Source organism: Oncorhynchus tshawytscha, linkage group LG03 (assembly GCF_018296145.1).
Source record: "Oncorhynchus tshawytscha isolate Ot180627B linkage group LG03, Otsh_v2.0, whole genome shotgun sequence".
Classification (NCBI taxonomy): domain Eukaryota; kingdom Metazoa; phylum Chordata; class Actinopteri; order Salmoniformes; family Salmonidae; genus Oncorhynchus; species Oncorhynchus tshawytscha.
This window is the reverse complement of record NC_056431.1, coordinates 24,307,806-24,327,631: the sequence shown is the minus strand read 5'-3', so window position 1 is coordinate 24,327,631 and position 19,826 is coordinate 24,307,806. Positions and strand designations below refer to the sequence as shown.

The window sequence follows — 19,826 nt, the reverse complement described above, 5'->3', positions numbered from 1 at the left end:
AATGATTATGTTTTAGTCAAATATATCTGTTTGGGCTGTCCATTTTTTGTCAACAAATGATTTGTAATTATGTTCCAGCCCCCCAACCATCCGCTCAAGAAACAAATTGGCCTGTGGCTGAATATAGTTGATCCCTGTTCTATACTGACTCAGGCTTTAATAATTATTGTGAAGAAGTGCATCATTGAACTAACTGTATTCTGTAATTAGTTACAAAACAATGGAAATGCAATTGTGTATTGCTGTTTGTCTGATATCCAACAATCCATGATCAGCAACGCTGACCATGAGAACATTTTGCAGAGAAAATGGGTTGAGACGAACTATTTAGGCTCAGAATTACATGTGGTCCATTGTTTACCTTGTCATCAATGACATGTGGCCCATTGTTTACCTTGTTACTTGGCAACGACCACAAGGGTATTTCAAAGAGCTGTCAGTTTCAAGTTGTAATGTCACATGCACAAGTACAGTGAAATGCCTTTCTTGCAAACTCAAAACCCAACAATGCAATAATAACAATGTATTACTAGAAAAGAAAAACAAATTGAAATACACAATAAAGTAAGTAAGTAAGAAAGCATACCATATACAGGATTTTTTTTTTTTAAGTCAGTTCCAATACCATATTTACATGTGCTAGTCAGCAGTAGCAGTGTGAAATTAATAAAACACAAATGTAAAGAGATGCCCTGGTGGCCGCAGTGCAATATAGAATTAAGCCCAAAAACCTACAACCCGCGACCAATACATTTTCACCAGCAGCATAGTTTTCAATGTAGCCCAATTACCTGAAACCTGCAGACATAGCAACCCGGCTCTGCTCCCTGCCCACTCAACCTATTTTTTTTTCCGGCTTCCTGATAGTTTGAGATGATTTCTTAAATTCTGAAAATTTTAATAGCATGAAAATATTATGGTTGATGTTTTGGTCATTCAAAGGCTATTGTTACTTGGGAAGTAGGATGAGTGTGCAATACCTTTAATGTATTGGTATTGGCCCTATACAGTTTACTATTTTCCACTCTTGCATAAAAAAAGGATTCTGTACAAATGTAACTCGTTCACGTAAATAAAATAAATACTGTAAATACCAAGGATAATAACGCTAGAGTATGTTTTGAACATACCGGTACGATTATTCAAGCATCCTTCTCATTTCCTGAATTGACTTCTCCGTCTGATTGGTTATGTCTAATCAAAATGGCGATCCTCATGTGAGGGACGAATGCTGTTTACTCGTTACATTTTGACCATTAATAACGGACGTATATCAAATCATCTCTGAATCAGCCATGTTATCAAGCATGGCTTTAAGAAGTGCTTTTAAATCGACATCTGTCGTTCTGCGAGAATGTGGTGTTTTATCCAGGCTGAAAGGAACCTGTGCGTCTCTCCAATTGAAACATGGGGCATTCACCTCTGTCACCACAGGGCCTTCACACAGCAACAATGAGACTGCATTGACAGGTAAATAAATATATATTTATACTCCTAATTTCACAGAGTAGACATGTGTGCTTGCGATATGTTAGTTAGCTAAGGAGGCCGTATAAGTCAATGCAACAATGAAACGTCTTGTCGATGCGCGCGGCTGTGAATTTTCTGCACTTGCTCGCATGCATGTCAACTAGCTAGCTGCACACGCCGAGCAAGAATCAAGGAACCATTACTGAAAAATACGGAATAGGTAGATTTTGTGTGAAACCCCACTTAACATCATCATCATCAGAACACCTCGTAAAAATGTGTTTTTCTATTAGTCATGTAGTGAGTACAATTCTTCCTTGGGTAGGCCAGGAGAGGGCACTGCAGCAATTAGCTAGGATATCTAGTGCACATATAGCTAATCACAACAGCAGCAAACATAATAGACAGGTACACGAGTTATTCTCTTTGTGTACACAGTGACACAGGCTTTCTATTTGTATAGGGACATCAATTCACTACCCCATTGTCCTTATCATCCTGTGTACTAACTAGGCTAGCTATATGGTTTCATTATAAAAATAGATTACATAAAATTGATCCTTATTGTATAGTAATGTAGTGATAACTATAGCTAGTAGCTACCTATCTAACCAGCTGAAATGAAATGAATACTTTTATAACCAGACTGGTGCGAAGGTAATGCCATTTTAACCCAGACATATGACTAATACATTTCCTATCATTTAATCAGTCGGTCTGCTAGTAAGTGTTTTTTATGAAAAGGATGTGGGAACCAGAGTTATTTTCCCCACAGGCCCCCTGCAATGTGTCTGCAGCAGCTTTTCTCTTCTCACTCCACCACTCTTGGTCATGTATGCAGAACATGACACTCAACTCTTGTTTCTATTATCTCAGCACTACAGTTCACAAAATATAGGCTTACATCAAAACAAGTACTACTACAGTAATATATCCCAACTCTTACTGCAAACCATGTTGCTGCTGAACATGCTTACAGATGCTTTCTCATGCAGACACATACACTGAGTGTACAAAACATTAAGAACACCTTCCTAATAATGAGTTGACCCCCCCCACACCCATTTTCCCTCAGAATAGCCTCAATTCGTCAGTGCATAGACCGTGTCGAAAAGCGTTCCACAGGAATGCTGGCCATTGTTGAGTCCAATGCTTCCCACAGTTGTACCAAGTTGTCTGGATGTTCTTGGGGTGGTGGAGTGCACAAAATGTTTTGTGCACTCAGTGTAGTTGCAGGCAAAAATCTGGCACCATCCTATGGTTCATAAAGCAATGGACTAAGAGTAATTATGTATTGTTTGATAATTTGTTTAATTCTTACCAGGTATTGGGAGTTTCACCATTCAGTCTGTGAGAAACTATGCCCGTGTCGTAAGAAAGAAGAAGCCAGGTATGGAGGACCAGGGTCAACTATTTGATCTAAGACCACTTGGATGTTTGATATTTACTGTCTAAGTTTTTTTCCATCAGTGATGACAAGTCAGTTGAGTGATCTTCCTCCGACAATGCTGAAAATGGAATATGCCGCTGTTCCACTCGCTCAAACGTATGTACATTTAATTTGTCCAAACTTAAATTAAATGTATTTTATGTCATGCAGACATGGCTCATGTATGTTCAACTCTCCCATGTCCAAACAACTACAGCATTGAGATGATGTTGTTTAAAATAGTTATTCTGTCTTTATTTGTACAATATATAGGCCTACTCTGCCTTTGTACTATACAGTACATCTCTTCCCAATGCTGATCTGTTATTATGTGTTTACAGAGCTGATGACCTTGTCAAAAGACTTCTGACACTGGAACTAGCAAGCCATGTATGTTCTTTTCACCTTGTTACTACATTCTATTCATCTAGTCTTTCTCTTTGCGCTCATAAGAATAACTACAATAGAGTAACTACAGTTTGTGTATACCTCTGTTCGTTGCTATAGTTTACATTATGATACGACCGTTTTTCTATACCTATGCTGGATACTGCATAATCAAAACACCATGTTGTGTGTCACCAGAGCGAGAAGTTGAAATTGAAAACGGAGCAGCTGATTGCAAAAGTCCAGAGGGATGAAGCTGACCGCAGCTCTACAGAAGTCAAGGGTAGGTTCCCGTTTTGGGACTAGTGAACAACCGTGCTTTTCCTCTGAGGAACCACCTTATTTCAGCACTCGTTTGTTCATTCCTTAACCCCTTTCTTGACCTTTTAGTGGCCATTTTGACCTCCAAAATCCGAAACTACCAGGAGCACCTGCACAAACATACAAAGGTGTGTATGGGCGACGGGTAAATGCAAGACTGTGTAATTTTAAGTCCCTATAGTAACAGTGACGTGAATGCATATTATTTCCACACGTGTAATTTCCTATCCCCTCCCTATCTGGTGTGAGGTTTGTCAACAGGATTTCCTGTGTAGTACATACACCCACCATGACATTTGACAGAGTAGTAGTGGTGGTGCTGCTGCATGCTGGGAATTTAAACTGTCACAACGTATACACGTAACATTGAATCAAACATTTTTGCAAACATATTGCAAAATATAACTCTTTTAGCACAGCTAAAATATTATAGCCAAGGTTTGGCAGTCTGTCACTGTACTGTGTCTCACTTTTGTATCTCACCCCCCCCACGCTTTTTTTAGTTTGGTTTTGAAAGTCTCAAAATCACTATGCTATTTTTAATTAGAACAAAACCCTCCTCTATTATGTAAAAGACATGTTCCCAGACTAGGGGTTTGATTCAATCTGTAGCCATGAAGAGCTGCGTTACAGCACAATATACATTTAAAGGCAATATTCTTGCGGAGACATCATTCACGGTGAACGCTGCATTGGTCAGCTCAATGAGATATTACCTTTACATTTCAATCGCCCTACAGTGCTGCTCTTCAGCGCTATGGATTGAATCAAGCCTTAAATAATATCTCTTTAAGCTTATTTTTTCTCCATTTGACCTCTGACTCTGTGTTTCGGCACCCCATCTTTGTATCAGGACAAAGCGAACAAGCGATGGATGCTCATGGCCATTGACCGCAGGAAGAAGCTGCTCAAGCACCTCAGGGTAACGCGCTACGACGCCTTTGAACGTGTCTGCCAGCAGCTGGGCATCACCTACACTTTCCCTCCGGAGTACTACAGACATGCCACCCGACGCTGGCTGGCCAAGAAGGCCCTGTGCATAAAGGTACACAACAAAACTCTATTCACTTTATTTAGCGCAATTTTCTAGCTTGGTTCCAGAGTGGTTTGTACTGTATGGTTGGCAAGACAGCACAAACAGATCTGGGACCAGACTAGCAATTTTCTTGTTACTATTTCTGCTGTATGCAGGCTGTTGAACCATGGCTTCTACCATTAGTCTAATGCATGACTCAATCTAAAAATCTAAATTTTATCTATATATAACTAGGCAAGTCAGTTAAGAACAAATTCTTATTTTCAATGATGGCCTAGGAACAGTGGGTTAACTACCTTGTTCAGGGGCAGAATTGCAGGTTTTTGTCTTGTCAGCTCAGGGATTCGATATTGCAACCTTTCGGTTACTAGTCCAACGCTCTAACCACTAGGCTGTTTGCCGCCCCAAATGAAGACATTTATAATTTGGTTGTTGTTGTCATTGTTGTTGGGTGTTTTTCTGTAGGTTTATCTGACTGTGTCCTTTCTTAGGTCTTCAAAGAGGTGCAGAAACAGAAACTGGAGCAAAGGAAGAAAATGAAGCAGACCCCTCCGCCCACGTTGGCAGAACCAGCCAGGACACCAGCTACAGGAACCCAATAAACTGCCACAGTATCCAATGTCTGTCTTACTCTATGCATTCAGTCTTGCTCTCAATGGACAAATTAGTTTTGCATGGCCCAGTGAGCGGGGTTTGCTCCTTTTCGACCATTCCATTTGTCTTAAGGAGAAATCTCCACCCACCCATGCCACCAATTCATGTAAAATTAATTTTCCCATGTATTGTTATACTGTAATAAGAAACATGAATAACTTATTGTCTGTAGTACACCAAGTCTTCATTCTTCTTGTCCCTTCTGCAAGTAGATGCATCATCAAATAAATGCAGTGACGCAGATATGTGGTTTTGGTCTATGTCCATGTGCTCTGCATATGTGACCTGAGAGTGTCAAATAAACCCACAATGAATCATTTAATAAAATGTATTGTATAATCCATTTGTTTGCTCTCTTTAAAAAAAAACTTTTATCACATATAGTCACTTGTGTATGGTGATATGTAACTACCCCAATTGAAAGAGATAAAACACTTCTACTTGATGCTGATTAAAATGCTAATGAAAGATGAGAAAAAAGAACATTACGCCCTATGGTTGAACTGTGGTTGAAACTGAAGTGTAAGATTAATCATATGATGACTTTCCTGAACATAGCTTGTAATCATGTTTATGAGAACTGAAAGAACATCAGATATCTGGTGTTTATCGACCAACCTATGTTAAACCAAGGTTATACTCATGATCTGTCACCTGTGAATTGACCTTGAAACCTATAATACTGTGGAATGGTGAGGTCATTAAATAGCTTAACTGTCCTACTGTGAATTTGGTGTTTTCACTGCTGTTGAGAGTTGTCTTGAGAAACATTGTAGGAGTGTGTAACCAGCGCTTGTTCACAGCTTTAGTAACTTCCTGTTAGTGTATTGACTCAGATCAGGAGAGGCTCAGAGCTGCAGACAAGATAGGTAAGTGACATGCTCTTTCCTCTGTTCTCACATATGTAGAAAAAGCTACAATAGAGTAACTACTTATCAATAAACAACTACCTAAAATGTTTCTGAGGAAATGTTGAAAGTGATGTACATGTATGACATTTGGTATATTTCTATACTAGAGTATACAAAGTATTTGAAGTGGTTTCCCAGAGATTGAACACAATGTCTTGTCCTTTTGATGATACATGACAGTTATATGACAGTTATTATTAGTCTTTGTTTTTAATGAAATGGCAATACAACAATATCCCATTTTACATATGTAATTATATTAAAACCTATTGCAATACTTGAGAGGGTTGTAGTATATGACGTAAGATGGTGGTTCAGGGTATGAATGGACCTGTGTATAAACTTGAGTACCAAATCAATTACTTGAGTACCAGTGTATGGCACCTTTATTTGAACTTTCCTATGAGCAATTATCCCGAAGGAATAACATGCTGCTAGTTTTGTTTTATTACTTTATTGGGGAAATGATCAAACTTCAACCACTGTGCTAACTGTTGGATGTGGTTAGTTTTTAGGTGACTGAAGCTGACCCCATTTGATTGACATGTCAAACCCAGTAATCACCCACCAGCCAGGAGCAGGCTCTTATGGGACAAATGTGCAGACGGGCAAGTGGAGCACTGGGCTGTGCTCCTGCTGCAGTGACATCCTAGTCTGTGAGTATTGAGACAAATAATAAGACCTTAAGTATCATCACTAAGTAGGCCTACCTCGTACCATACCATAGGGTTTAATGATTGTCAAGTGTTTCAAGTAAAAAGTTTCCTATTTTCTGGATTTTACAATAAGGTCAAATGTTGTCATACAGGTGCCTTGGGCTTCATCTGCCCAATAGCATTAAGTTGCTACACAGCTGACAAGTACGGTGAGAACGTGTGCCTGGCCTGTGTTCCAGGAGGCATGACAGCCATGAGGACCCACATGAGATTGACCTATGGGATTCAGGTATGTTACCCCTAGGAGCCTAAAGAAATTAGGGATAGTGATGCATTCGTGCATTGAGTATGTCATTTTATAGCATACTAGGGAGAACTGCAACTCATTCCTGTCTGAGCCAGTCTCACCCTTTTATTATGAAAGACAGGAATGGAGCGTTTCATCAGTACACATACTGACAAATAAATTAGCCTCATGATTTCCCTAGTTTGAGGAACTTGAACTGTCAAATATTTGGTGGATTCATTCTCATCATATTTGAACATCACATTTTCTTACAGGGGACAATATGCAATGATGCATTGATGACCTGTTGCTGTGGATTCTTTGAGACGTGCAGGATGGCCCGTGAAATTCGCATCAGAAATGGAGACGTTTGACTTGTACAGTCATTTGAAGACATTTTCAAGTGGAAGTTAAATTAACCTTGTGTCACATATTGTTGATACAAATTGTCAATGTTATACTATGTACATTTTTACTTTTGTATTGTTTAAATTTGACCCCTACCCTCAAACAGTACTGTTTAAAGAATTCATAGCACCATGTATGAACATAAGATCCACAATAAAGTTATGTTTTTTTCGTATTTTCAATGGCATTTGGGTTCTTTTTCAGGATGATTTACAGACTGCTGTCCCAAGTCTCAGGGACGTTCACAACACAGGTATAAATGAACATAAACGGTCGAGTCTTCACAAAAACGTCTCAATTTTTGATTTGCACAAAACATAAAACATATTTGCACGTTAGCCTACGTGCTACCTGATTGGTCCTTTTTCTTTGTGACTTGGCAACCAAGTGGAAGCTTACATACGCTTAAACAAGGCAGAAGGGACATTTCGCTAGCTAGCTATCCAGCACAATACGACAAATATGTCTTCGAGGACGCTACCCCTGCTTTTTATTAATCTCGGTGGAGAAATGCTATACATCTTGGATCAACGCCTAAGAGCTCAGAATATTCCCGCTGACAAAGCCAAGAAAGGTAACATTATAGTTAGCTAGCAAAACTGTCTGGTTGCATTAGGCTAGAATTCAACTAGCTACAGGTGAATCACTGACCTTGTCATGTCCACAAACTGGTTGCCATAAATTGGAGCACATTCATTTGTCTCCCTGCCTGTGTTTTAACCTGCAAATTCTTCATTGTACTTGTAGCTGATTGGATAGAGGATGACAGAAGGAGAGGTATTTTGATATTTCTCATGCAATGCATCACTAGGCCTACATGCTCTGCTTTGAGGCCTTCGAGGAAACCAACAGTGTTCTACAAATGCAATAATCTGGATGAAATCTTTGCCCTAAGATATTCATTCACTCTGCCTCCAAGATTGTAGAGATTTCAGCCATGGGCTTCATTAAGAAGAGATCCGGTTTCTACCTCCCAATCAAATAACTTTGCTAGCTGATAATGCTGCTGATGGTTTAAAAGGCTTGTTGCTTTCTTAGAGCAATTGGGAATAGGTGGACGTTAAGCCTTGCCTATAGACTGCATATCTGCTTGCTTAAAGGTAGACTCCTTTGAGCACGGAACTTCTTGATTTTAAAGGTAGACTCTGCCAGGGGTGTAATCATTACGCCGATTCTGTTGCAAAACATTTCGTCTGTTGCGAAACGTTATGCAACAGAAACCGTTTTACTCTTAACTGAAAACGCAAACGAGAGTTTCCATGAGTGGTTATAATTTGTGGAACGTTCCAACAGGAATATGTTACAAAAACTTCGTAAATAACACGGTTGCCAACAAACAACGCATACAAAGTTGTATAGCGGCAGAACAGGATACCGGGTAGGGAGTGGGCTATTTAATTCCGTTTTTCGGAAGCTAGTTAGCTAGGTGACCTGATCGTGCTACTTTGTATGCGTTGTTTGTTGGCAACCTTGTACTTTACGAAGTTTTTGGAACAGATTCCTGTTGGAACGTTCCACAAATTACACCCACCCAGTTTCTATTGGACACATTCAGGTAGGTCCCTCCCCATTTCGTTCTTGTTTGCTCAGTTTGTTTCTGTTTGGTTCTTTAACGGTTTCCGTAATGAATACACCCAGTTGTACTAATCATAAACAAGGGGGCGACTTCACATCTACAAACATCAACAGTTAAGTCCAGGGCTCGAATTCATAATACATCTGAGTATGAGTGCTGATCCAGGATCAGTTCTGCCCTTTATATTATAATTAATGGACAAGTGGACCTGATCCTAGATCAGTACTCTTACTCAGACACTTATTTAATATGGGCCCAGTTCTATCAAGACTGCATTATATCATGGGCTCTTTACAATTTGCACGCCTACATTAGAAAGAGCCAATAATAACCATTTTAGCAGATTTGGTTGTTTGTGAAACAACAAAAAATCTAATGTTTTTAAGTTGGAAAGACCTCCCAATGTTTATGTTGAAGATGTCATCTTGATGAGTAACTTTACAGACTGACATTATTCCAGTCCCCACTTGGGACCTGACATCAACCTTGTGTCCCGTGCCCTCACTCTGCCAGTTATGAATGACATCATCACCACCATGTTCAATAAAAAGTTTTTGGAGGAGCTGTTCAAGCCACAGGAGCTGTACTCCAAGAAGGCCCTCAGGACGGTGTTTGACCGACTGGCCCACGCCTCCATCATGAGACTCAACCAGGCCAGCATGGACAAGGTATGGATGGAATCGTGTCACCTGGTTCATGTTCAGGGCACGCTGTAGCAAAACATTTCAAAATGTTTTCCACCAGAAAACAAAAATAGGCTTTCCTTATTGGACAAGGATGTGTAATCCCTCTGTGCTTCAGTCTGTTTTCTTCTGTTTCATCCCTGATTAAAAGGACCCTTTATTGGAAGTGAAAGGCCATCGAGTTATCTCCTTTCTGAGAAAGATAGAAGTTGTTAGATAAATCTCTATCATTCACCTCGTTTTGGAGTCAGCTGAGAAGCTGTCATGGCGACGTTACCACTTTTATCACATTCTCAGAATCACGTCCTCTTTACCTAGTGACCCTTTAATACTCTTAATTCTAGGTACTTGGGGAAATTGCCCAAGTCACTGAAAACCCTATGTAGACCTATAATTTTCAAAGCTTTCATTTATTGCACCATCATTGCGTGACTATTTTGAAGAGTTCTATCTGTTGTGTTTAAAAAGTGGTTTTATGTAGGCTATCAAACAGAATATCTTCAGCATTTTGACGTATTAATCCTGATTTATAAATGTAATGTTGCATAAATCCACCTGCAGAGCATGATCCTAGTTTGTTCAAATATGCTGACGGCTCCATCTGGTGTACATTATGAACTGGCAGCAGCTATTTTTGAGCATAACAATAACCCCTCATCATCCATATGACTGTTGTTCATGCACACAGCTGTATGACTTGATGACCATGGCCTTCAAGTACCAGGTGCTCCTCTGCCCGCGGGCCAAAGATATCCTCCTTGTGTCCTTCAACCATATGGATGCCATCAAGGATTTTGTGAAGGACACCCCAAGCGTTCTCAGCCAGGTTGACGAGACATACAGACAGCTCATAGAGGTACAATAAACTTCCCTTCAATTGCTCAAACCTCAGCTAAGTGTTCAGTATAATCTCTTATTCATTGCATGTTTTGTGCTCTTAATTCTAGATGTACACACCCTTGTCTAGTGGTGAATTTCAGCTCATCCGGCAAACGCTCCTCATCTTCTTTCAAGACATGCACATAAGGGTGAGTTCAGGATCTCGCAGAAAAAAAACGTGCCAGGGAAGCTAAACCAAAGCATGAATTGCTGTCATAATTTGTCCATAAACTGCTTACAAAGTAAGGAAGCCAGTATTTAATTTTGTAATTTGGGTGATTTATCCCTTTACAATGCATTATAACTCCATCATAAGGAATTATACACATTGTAATCTCGGTTAACCCAGAACTAAAGTCTTGCGTAATTGGTCAGATGCTAACACCTGCAAAATCTTGATTTGTCCAAAGCACTGGAACTAATGCTGCTCGTTATCTCACGCATCCCGTTGTATCAGGACAGATCTACAGTATCATTTATGTTTTAGTAGTCTGTCCACGAGAGATTACACAAAGTGTTACACAATTATCACTACGTTTTGCTCATCTGTCTTTGCAGGTGTCCATCTTCCTCAAAGACAAAGTGCAGAATTCCAATGGACGTTTTGTCCTCCCGATCTCGGGTCCTGTGCCCCACGGAACACACATCCCAGGACTTATCAGGTACCACCGCTATAATTGTCCATGCCCACATAACATGGAATCTCACCAATCCAACCAAGACAAGTTTGTTGCAGTAGAGTAAAATCTCAATTTTATTAGATGCATTGAATATGGCTGTATCCATAGTTTATTTTTTATTTTTTACTGTTTTGTGCTTTTTGATGGCATCTATTTGCTTTCCTTCCGCAGATGCCGTCAGCTTAATTTAGACCAGCATATCTGCAGCTAATTGCATTACTGAGGGTGTTGAACGAGCAGCTGCCTAAATTTAGAAAAGCTTACCTTTAGCACAGCTGTATTTGCCAAGGGATTGAGCGCAGCCGGGCTTAAAACTAATTTATTGCGTCTTAGGAACTTAAGCTCACGTGGCGAACTTGAGATTGAACAATGTGAAAGTGTAGACAGATGAAATCAATTTAGTGACCACTCTGTTACAAGTACATTGCAACCGCTTAGCGGTTTTGTTAGAATTGTTAGAAGTGTCTTCTGGGAAACAGGAGAAGTTGCAAATTATCTTTAGGAAATTATTGGTTGCCTTATGATGTTAAAAGTGTTTTTGCTGAATATTTGTGTATTTTTTTGTTAACATCAGAATGTTCAGCTGCAATGGCGAAGAGGTGAAGAGACTGCAGTTCCGCAACGGTGGGAACTACACCGGTGTTCTCCGCGAGGGTTCTTTTGAGATGTTTGGGGAGCGGGTCATCAAGCTGGGCACCAACATGTATGTGCTGCTCCACACTTACCCCCACTGAGACTACTACATTCTCTACTATTTCCTCTACTGTTGTCAATGGTCATATACTGTAGGCCTAAATCAACATGGTAGCTAAAAGTCACTGCAAATTGTCTAGTAATTTACACAGTGACATGTTTATATGCCTCCCCCGTGATGCTACATTGCATTTCAGCTTGTCAAGTGCTTGGCTTCTGTTTACCCACAGGTACAGTGTAAGCCGTCCGGTAGAAACACACATGTCAGGGACATCCAAAAACTCTGCACAGAAAAAGTCGGTGAGTTGAAATTATGCTTAACCACTACGCTGTACTATTTCTCTCACAGGCATGTATCCTGCAAGGCCTTGCATTTTTGCTTATAAATGTCATTTTACAGTATGTCCTATAATATATTTTTGACATAGGGTCGAAATTGTATTGATATCTGTGTTATTTCATCATTGATTAGGCTACAGAAAGGACAATCTGTCCAAGTCAGACTAAGCTTCATCTGTAATTAAGCCTTAAATGTAATGGAAACCAGCCTGAAATTAAATGAAAAATGCCCTAATCAGCTAAATCATGCAATTCATGCGTTGTGTTAATGATTATGCGCACCTTCACTGTGTATACAGGTCAACACAACTCCAAACCCCCTGGCAAAAGAGGAGCTGAACATGTTGGCCAGGTTAATGGGGGGTATGGAAGTCCAGAAACCAGGAAATGCAGACAGTGGCTTCCGAGTCAACCTCTTTGCCACAGATGAGGAAGAAGAGTAAGTCCTCTTATGTTATGAGCATTGTTTTGTTGTATTTTTGTGTCATTGTGGTTAAATTAAATATGGAATTACAACCGTACCGTGCCTCCCAAGTGACGCAGTGGTCTCAGGCAGTGCTAGCGGCATCACTACAGATCCGGGTTCGATACCGGGGTATGTCACAGCTGGCTACAACCGGGAGACCCATTGTCCCAGCGTCGTCCGGGTTAAGGGAGGGTTTGACAGTCCGGGTTGTCCTTGTCCCATCGCGCTCTAGCGACTCCTGTGGTGGGCCTTGCGCATGCACGATGACACGGTTGCTAGGTGTACAGTGTTTCCTCTGACACATTGGTGCGGCTGGCTTCCAGGTTAAGCAAGTAGTGTGTCAAGAAGCAGTGTGTCTTGGCGGGTCGTGTTTCGGGGGACGCATGGTTCTCGACCTTCGCCTCTCCCGAGTCCCATCACTGCAACTCCCATACGGACAAGACTGTACCTATCAATTGGATATCACGAAATTGGTACTCCTCACAACATGATGAAACGAACTGAACCTGATTTTTGAATTATGTTAAGTTAGTGTTAAAAATCACTGTCAGTGTTAAGAATCAGTATCAGCGTTAAAGGTCCAGTGCAGCCGTTTTCATCTCATCAAATAGTTTCAATTACAATTAAGTACCTTAATTAAAGGTACAATTAAGTACCTTACATTTAAGTACCTTACTGTGATTGTTTCCAATAAAAATGGTCAGAAAGAAACAACTAGCTTCTTAGCAGAGCAAATTCTCAACTAAGAATTTTGCTAGGACTGTCTGGGAGTGGTCTGAGTGGGGAGGGGAAGCTGAAAACTAGCTATTATTGGCAGAGAGGTTTTGAATTGGCTTTCTTAGTGGTCTATTAACTAATTTACTGCTTGATGTCACCAGGCAAGCCAAAACTCCATCCCACCAAAACAGGCTGATATTTCAGTCTTTTAAAATGTCTCTTACACTAAAAGGGCATTATCGTAATTTTCACAGTATTATTCCAACCTCATTGTGTGGAAATATATACTAATGTATGTGGGCGCCCTTAAAATTAGTGGATTAGGCTATTTCGGCCACCCCCGTTGCTGACCGGTGTACAAAATTGAGTACACCTCCATGCAATCTCCATAGCAAACATTGGCAGTAGACTGGCCTTACTGAAGAGCTCAGTGACATTTAATGTGGCACTGTCATAGGATGCCACCTTTCCAACAAGTCAGTTAGTCAAATTTTTGCCCTGCTAGAGCTGCCCCGGTCAACTGCAAGTGCTGACACGGTGAAGTGGAAACGTCTAGGAGCAACAACGATTCAGCCACGAAGTAATCGGCCACACAACCTCACAGAACGGGACCACTAAGTTCTGAAGCGCGGAGCACGTAAAAATCGTATGTCCTCGGTCGCAACACTCACCACCCGAGATCGAAACTGCCACTGGAAGCAACGTCAGCACAAGAACTGTTCTTCGGGAGCTTCATGAAATGGGGTTCCATGGCCGAGCAGCTGCACACAAGCCTAAGATCACCATGTGCAATGCCAAGCGTCAGCTGGAGTGGTGTAAAGCTCGCCGCCATTGGACTCTGGAGTAGTGGAAACGCGTTCCTTGGCGTGATGAGTCACGCTTCACAATCTGGCAGTCTGACGGACGAATTTGGGTTTAGCTGCTGGCAGTAGAACGCTACCTGCCCCAATGCATAGTGCCAACTGTAAAGTTTGGTGGAGAAGGAATAATAGTCTGGGGCTGTTTTTCATTCAGGCTTGGCCCCTTAGTACCATTGAAGGGACATCTTAATGCTGCAGCATACAATGACATCATAGCCGCTTCTGTGCTTCCAACTTTGTAGCAACAGTTTAGGGAAGGCCCTTTCCTGTTTCAGCATGACAATGCCCCCTTGCACAAAGCGAGGTCCATACAGAAATTATTTGTCGAGCCCGGTGTGGAAGAACTTGAATGGTCTGCACAGAGTCCTAATGTCAACCCCATTGAACACCTTTGTGATGATTTGGAAGGCCGGCTGCGAGCCAGGACTAATCGCCCAACATCGGTGCCTGACTTCAGTGCCCCGCTGCAATGTTCCAACATCTAGTGGAAAGCCTTCCCATAAGACTGTTATAGCAGCAAAGGGGGAACAAACACCATATTAATGCCCATGATTTTGGAATGAGTTGTTAGATGAGCAGGTGTCCATGTACTTTTGGTCATATAGTGTATAAAACACAGAAAAATCTAGTTTTTCACTGCACTGGGCCTTTAACAATAATGTGGATTTGTCTTCCTCTTAGGGAGGCCTTGATATCGAGACCAGACGAGTTTTCATATGACGTCATAAAAATCCAAGCGACTAAGGTAAAGCTCATTCTAACCTATATTATTTCTGTCACAGAGGCTAGATAAATATTCAACCATATAACATGCTTTTATGTAACTTTAAGGGCTGATATGGAAGCATTTTGTAGATTGAGACTGTCTTACTGTACATGCTGTGGTGTAACCGTCAAACAGGTCCCCCATGAAAACCTGTCACAGGAGACTTACTCCACCCGTGCAGTCATCTCTTAGCACTTACAGAATAGCTTCTGTAATTGACAGGCTAAGGATTGTAGGTTGACAGGCTAAGGATTGTAGGTTATCTGAGCTGCACTACGATCAGGATAGGCCAGTCTAACAAGATGTACTATAATCAAATGTAAGCCCCTCCCCAATCGAGACCTTTCAGATCTACCATTGGTGGCTGGCCTTCTTTTTCAGAACCAGCAAGCCAATGCGGAGCTGGCTAAGATCATGGGGGACTTCACGGAGGAGGCTGGTGAGCCGTGCTCATCGAGTGCCAACAGTAAAGGGGATGACCTTCTAGCCATGATGGACGGGCTGTGACCGTGTTACCATGGTGACCAGAATCTGAGGGCGGGGCTCAAGGCTGAGTTGGTTAGGAACAGTGTGGTCTACTATAGGACAGTGTCTTGTCTGCTCTGCTGTGCTTGGCCGTCTGTCTCACTCTGCAATTATGGCAGCTGTCTAACAAAAGCACACACAACACCAACCTCATCTTTGTTCGTTTGTCGAGCTTTTCGATGCTGATGTGACGTGAACAGGTCAATTAATTTGTTCAGCAAGGACCGACTGTTCATTTTGCAAAAGTGGGAAAACTTTACGCTTACACTCAGTGGCCCGTTTATTAGGTACACCCATCTTGTACCGGTTTGGACCCCCCAGTAGCCATGAAGGGATGGTCAGCAACAATGTTTAGTTGCGCTGTGGCATTCAAACGTTGATCAACTGGTATCAAGGGACCTAACCTGTGCCAGGAAAATATTCCCAACAACATTACACCACCGCCACCACCTTTTACGGTTGACACTAGGCAGGATGGGAGCCATGGACTCATGCTGCTTATGCCAAATCCTGACTGCCATCAGCATGACGCAATAGGATCCGGGATTCGTCGGACCAGACAATGTTTTTCCACTCCTCAATTGTCAGTGTTGGTGACCGCGTGCCCACTGGAGCCGCTTCTTTTTGTTTTTAGCTGATAGGAGTGGAACCCGGTGTCATCGTCTGCTGCAATAGCCCATCCGTGACGAGTTGTGCGTTGTGCACAGAGATGCCAATCGGCGTTCAGAGATGCCATTCGGCACATCACTGTTATACTGCTCTGTTATTTGTCTGTTTGTGGCCCGCCTGTTACCTTGCACGATTCTTGCCATTCTCCTTTGACCCCCTCTCATCAACAAGCTGTTTTTTTACCCCAGGACTGTTGTTTTTAATTTGTTGCACCATTCTCGGGTATTCCCTAGACATTGTCGTGCATGAAAAGGATGCAGCGCACCTGGCACCGATAATCATACCACGCTCAAAGTCTCGTAGGTCACTCATTTTGCCCATTCTAACATTCAATCGAACAGTAACTCAATGCCTTGAAGCCTGTCTGTCTGTTTTACATAGCAGGCCACATGACTCACTGTCTGTAAGAGCGATCCATTTTTTTGTGAACAGGGTGGTGTACCTAATAAACTGGCCGTTGATTGTATTTTGTGCTATTATGGTGGTAATCTCAAGAGTTTTTAAAAGTTACAGATACAACAGTTCTGTACTAGTTAGTCGCCCTGAAACGTCAAATGGGACATTTGTTCCACTTCAATCAATGATTTCTGCTCTGCTGATCCTGCTTCAATCAATGTATTTCAAGTTGACATTCCATGGATGTCACATTTAAACAATATTTCTTTTGACTATTTATCTGGAAGGAAAAGTTCCTCTTTCATTTGTTATCACGGCATGATGTTAAGATAACGCTGTTTTCTCTCACATACCTGCTGTAATACAGTATTTATATTTTTGCTGACTTTCCTAATCTGATTTACTCTGACTGAGTAATGAACAGGACCTAAACTAGAGGGTGTCAAACTCAATTCCTGGAGCGCCTTGTGTCTGCGGGTTTTCGCTCCTCTCATCTAGTTCTCTAGGCCTTAATTTGACATAAATGACAAAAAACAGCAAGCACACAACCTTCCAGGGATTTATTTGGACACCCCTGACCTAAAGAGACTGGTGGAAATGAAAGAAACACAAGTGCACTTGTCATTGTAATTCAAAAACATGGATCCCAAAACATATTTTGAGAAATTTCTACTGTACCTTGATTTTTGTTTTGGTATGGGATAAATATATACTGTATGTTTAGGGTGACCTTTAGTGTCTTCAAATAAAGAAAGACAAATTATTTGTAAATATATTATATTGCAATAATTCACGTCACCAAATGGGATGGTAATGGATTAAGTGTGACACAACACTAATGTATCGAAGCAGCTGATCCTTTGATGCAATATGACAGATGGTCCAAAATGTATATTTATGGAATTATTTATTTATTTATTCATTAGCATGGTGTACATGTTTATGTTTTTTGTCGGGTGAAATATTAACGATTGTTAAAAATAAAACTTTTTATAGAAATGTCGTAATGCATAGATTGAAGAGTAAATAAAATATGGAGCTCTCATTAGCTTTTATTTATGTACTGTGTTCATTTATATTTAAAGGGGCAATCTGAGGTTGCTACATCCATTTTTGGACTAAATTAATTATATATACCTGTTGATTCTTGAAGAATATAACTAATGGGTCTCCCGGGTGGTGCAGCAGTCTAAGGTGCTGCATCTCAGTGCTAGAGGCGTCACTACAGACACCCTGGTTCGAATCCAGGCTGTATCACAACCGGCCGTGGTTGGCGGCACACAATCAGACCAGCGTCGTCCGGGTTTGGTCGGTGTAGGCCATCATTGTAAATAAGAATTTGTTCTTAACCTGACTTGCCTAGTTAAATTTAAATTACAGTTGTTGTTGTATTGGAGTCCTGTCACTAGAGGGCGCTGTTGCTTTAACTTTTTGTATTTAGTCATGTCTATACTGCTTGACTAGCAGTATGAGAGTGCAGAAAGATATTTTTTTTTTCTCTCACGAGTTTTCGTTACATTCAGAGTACAAACACGTTGCCTTGAGGCAAAACCATGATTCAGCACATTCATTCAATCCCTCCATGTAATTTTCAAGGGGAGAATATTGCTCCTCATTTCTTGTCGTCTAGTTTATTCTCGCCCACACGATCACCTCCTTGCCCACACACTGCTCAGACATTTCGTTTTTAATGAGTTTTTGAATTGAACAATATTGAAAAAGTTGTGTTCTTATTACAGGGGTGACAAGTCTACTCCCCCTCCCTGGGTTGTGACTTTAGCATTCATTTACCTTTGCATAAAGACACTCACATTGCCCATCTAATGTCAGTCAACTCATATTGGCACCTAGAAACAAATCTGTCACGAAAAACTATAGTCAACTCATCTCTATATAAACGTCACAGGATTGTATGGAACATGGGATTAGCCATCATAACATACAAACCTAATATCTGACACAAACACTATGTCCAAATAAACCTCACCCATCCCGAATTTGGCCTCAACTCCCTCCTTGTCTGCGCCAACAATTCAGATTGCAGTGGAAACAGCACAATGCTGTACCTGCATGGGTTTGGGTTATTTGAGTGCCTCCTCAAATCAAGTCAAAGAGAACTGGATAGTCTGGGCATGTCTCTGAAGAACCCTCTCTCCCAGTCAACCATTCATCCACACATTCTCTCTTTCACTCACTCTCTCTCACACACACAGACACAAGATCAGTGCATACCAAGCAGTCAAAACATGCTGAAACATGGCTGTGCTGAATGGACCTGTGGTGGAGGATTCAGGTGAGGCCTTCCTGACAGTCTGCTGGGGAGAGAGAGATGTCAGACCAGCGCCTTACCCAAGGGCATGGTTTATTTGGAAAACAAAAGACACTGCAGCACTGCAGCACCCTTCTCTCCTCTGCTACTCATCTCCAGGTTGTTCCCGTAAAGGAGAATTCTCAGTCTGCTTATTTTCTTAAACAAGGGTTAAAAAACAAACAAACCAACAAAAAGATACATTATATTCCTAAACCAATCATCCACCATGTTTCATGTTTGAATTAAAGCATGTAAAGAGGGAATGTGCCATATCCATGGATGCAAATTGATGACTCTTACAAGGCTGGGTCACTTCCCACAGAATTAAATAGGACACTTTAGAATGATATTGTATGTCCCTCTGTACCTCTAAGCTCTCTTGAGGTATGATTCACAGTTTCCTCATCAAAAGCTGTGGGCTGGAACAATGTTAACCACACAGGCTGACAAGTGTTTCATGTGGCCAGGGGCATACAGTGTGCTGAGTCAACACAGGAAGACTAGTGCAACCCAAATCACTTTGTGCCCTTTATATCCCCCTATACCCACCCACTGGATCGAAACTAGTAGGTGGGGGCGGGATTATTGTTCCATAAGAGGGATGCTAAATTTGAATCAGCATGGGAGGGTCTGCTTGTAGAAGGATTCATTTTTTGGAGCCAAAAGACATGTTTAGTCAGCATAACAGGTCAGGGAGGAAAGGGAGCA

The 19,826-nt window shown here is 41.3% G+C and overlaps 3 protein-coding genes across 4 annotated transcripts; all 3 read left to right on the top strand.

Moving 5' to 3' along the window:
• The first annotated feature begins 1,178 nt into the window (after window positions 1-1,178).
• LOC112246536 (28S ribosomal protein S15, mitochondrial-like) lies at window positions 1,179-5,636 on the top strand. The gene is made up of 8 exons (XM_024414915.2): window positions 1,179-1,470; window positions 2,795-2,860; window positions 2,941-3,016; window positions 3,241-3,289; window positions 3,485-3,569; window positions 3,677-3,735; window positions 4,461-4,652; window positions 5,135-5,636. The coding sequence occupies exons 1-8, from the start codon at window positions 1,296-1,298 to the stop codon at window positions 5,243-5,245; spliced, it is 813 nt and encodes a 270-aa protein (XP_024270683.1). The 5' UTR covers window positions 1,179-1,295; the 3' UTR covers window positions 5,246-5,636.
• Window positions 5,637-6,037: 401 nt separating this feature from the next.
• On the top strand, window positions 6,038-7,740 carry LOC112246537 (cornifelin-like). The gene is made up of 4 exons (XM_024414916.2): window positions 6,038-6,166; window positions 6,717-6,864; window positions 7,017-7,153; window positions 7,426-7,740. Exons 2-4 carry the CDS (start codon window positions 6,753-6,755, stop codon window positions 7,522-7,524), a joined length of 348 nt encoding a protein of 115 aa, XP_024270684.1. The 5' UTR covers window positions 6,038-6,166; window positions 6,717-6,752; the 3' UTR covers window positions 7,525-7,740.
• Window positions 7,741-7,934: 194 nt separating this feature from the next.
• On the top strand, window positions 7,935-17,862 carry oscp1b (organic solute carrier partner 1b). 2 transcript variants are annotated; one of them, XM_024414913.2, is made up of 11 exons: window positions 7,935-8,132; window positions 8,306-8,335; window positions 9,648-9,802; window positions 10,506-10,673; window positions 10,765-10,845; window positions 11,255-11,358; window positions 11,951-12,079; window positions 12,300-12,369; window positions 12,708-12,847; window positions 15,133-15,196; window positions 15,599-17,862. In XM_024414913.2, exons 1-11 carry the CDS (start codon window positions 8,021-8,023, stop codon window positions 15,722-15,724), a joined length of 1,179 nt encoding a protein of 392 aa, XP_024270681.1. In that variant the 5' UTR covers window positions 7,935-8,020; the 3' UTR covers window positions 15,725-17,862. The 2 variants fall into 2 exon arrangements, with proteins under 2 accessions (XP_024270681.1, XP_024270682.1); XM_024414914.2 differs by lacking the exon at window positions 8,306-8,335 and having other exon boundaries at window positions 7,936-8,132.
• Window positions 17,863-19,826: the final 1,964 nt, after the last annotated feature.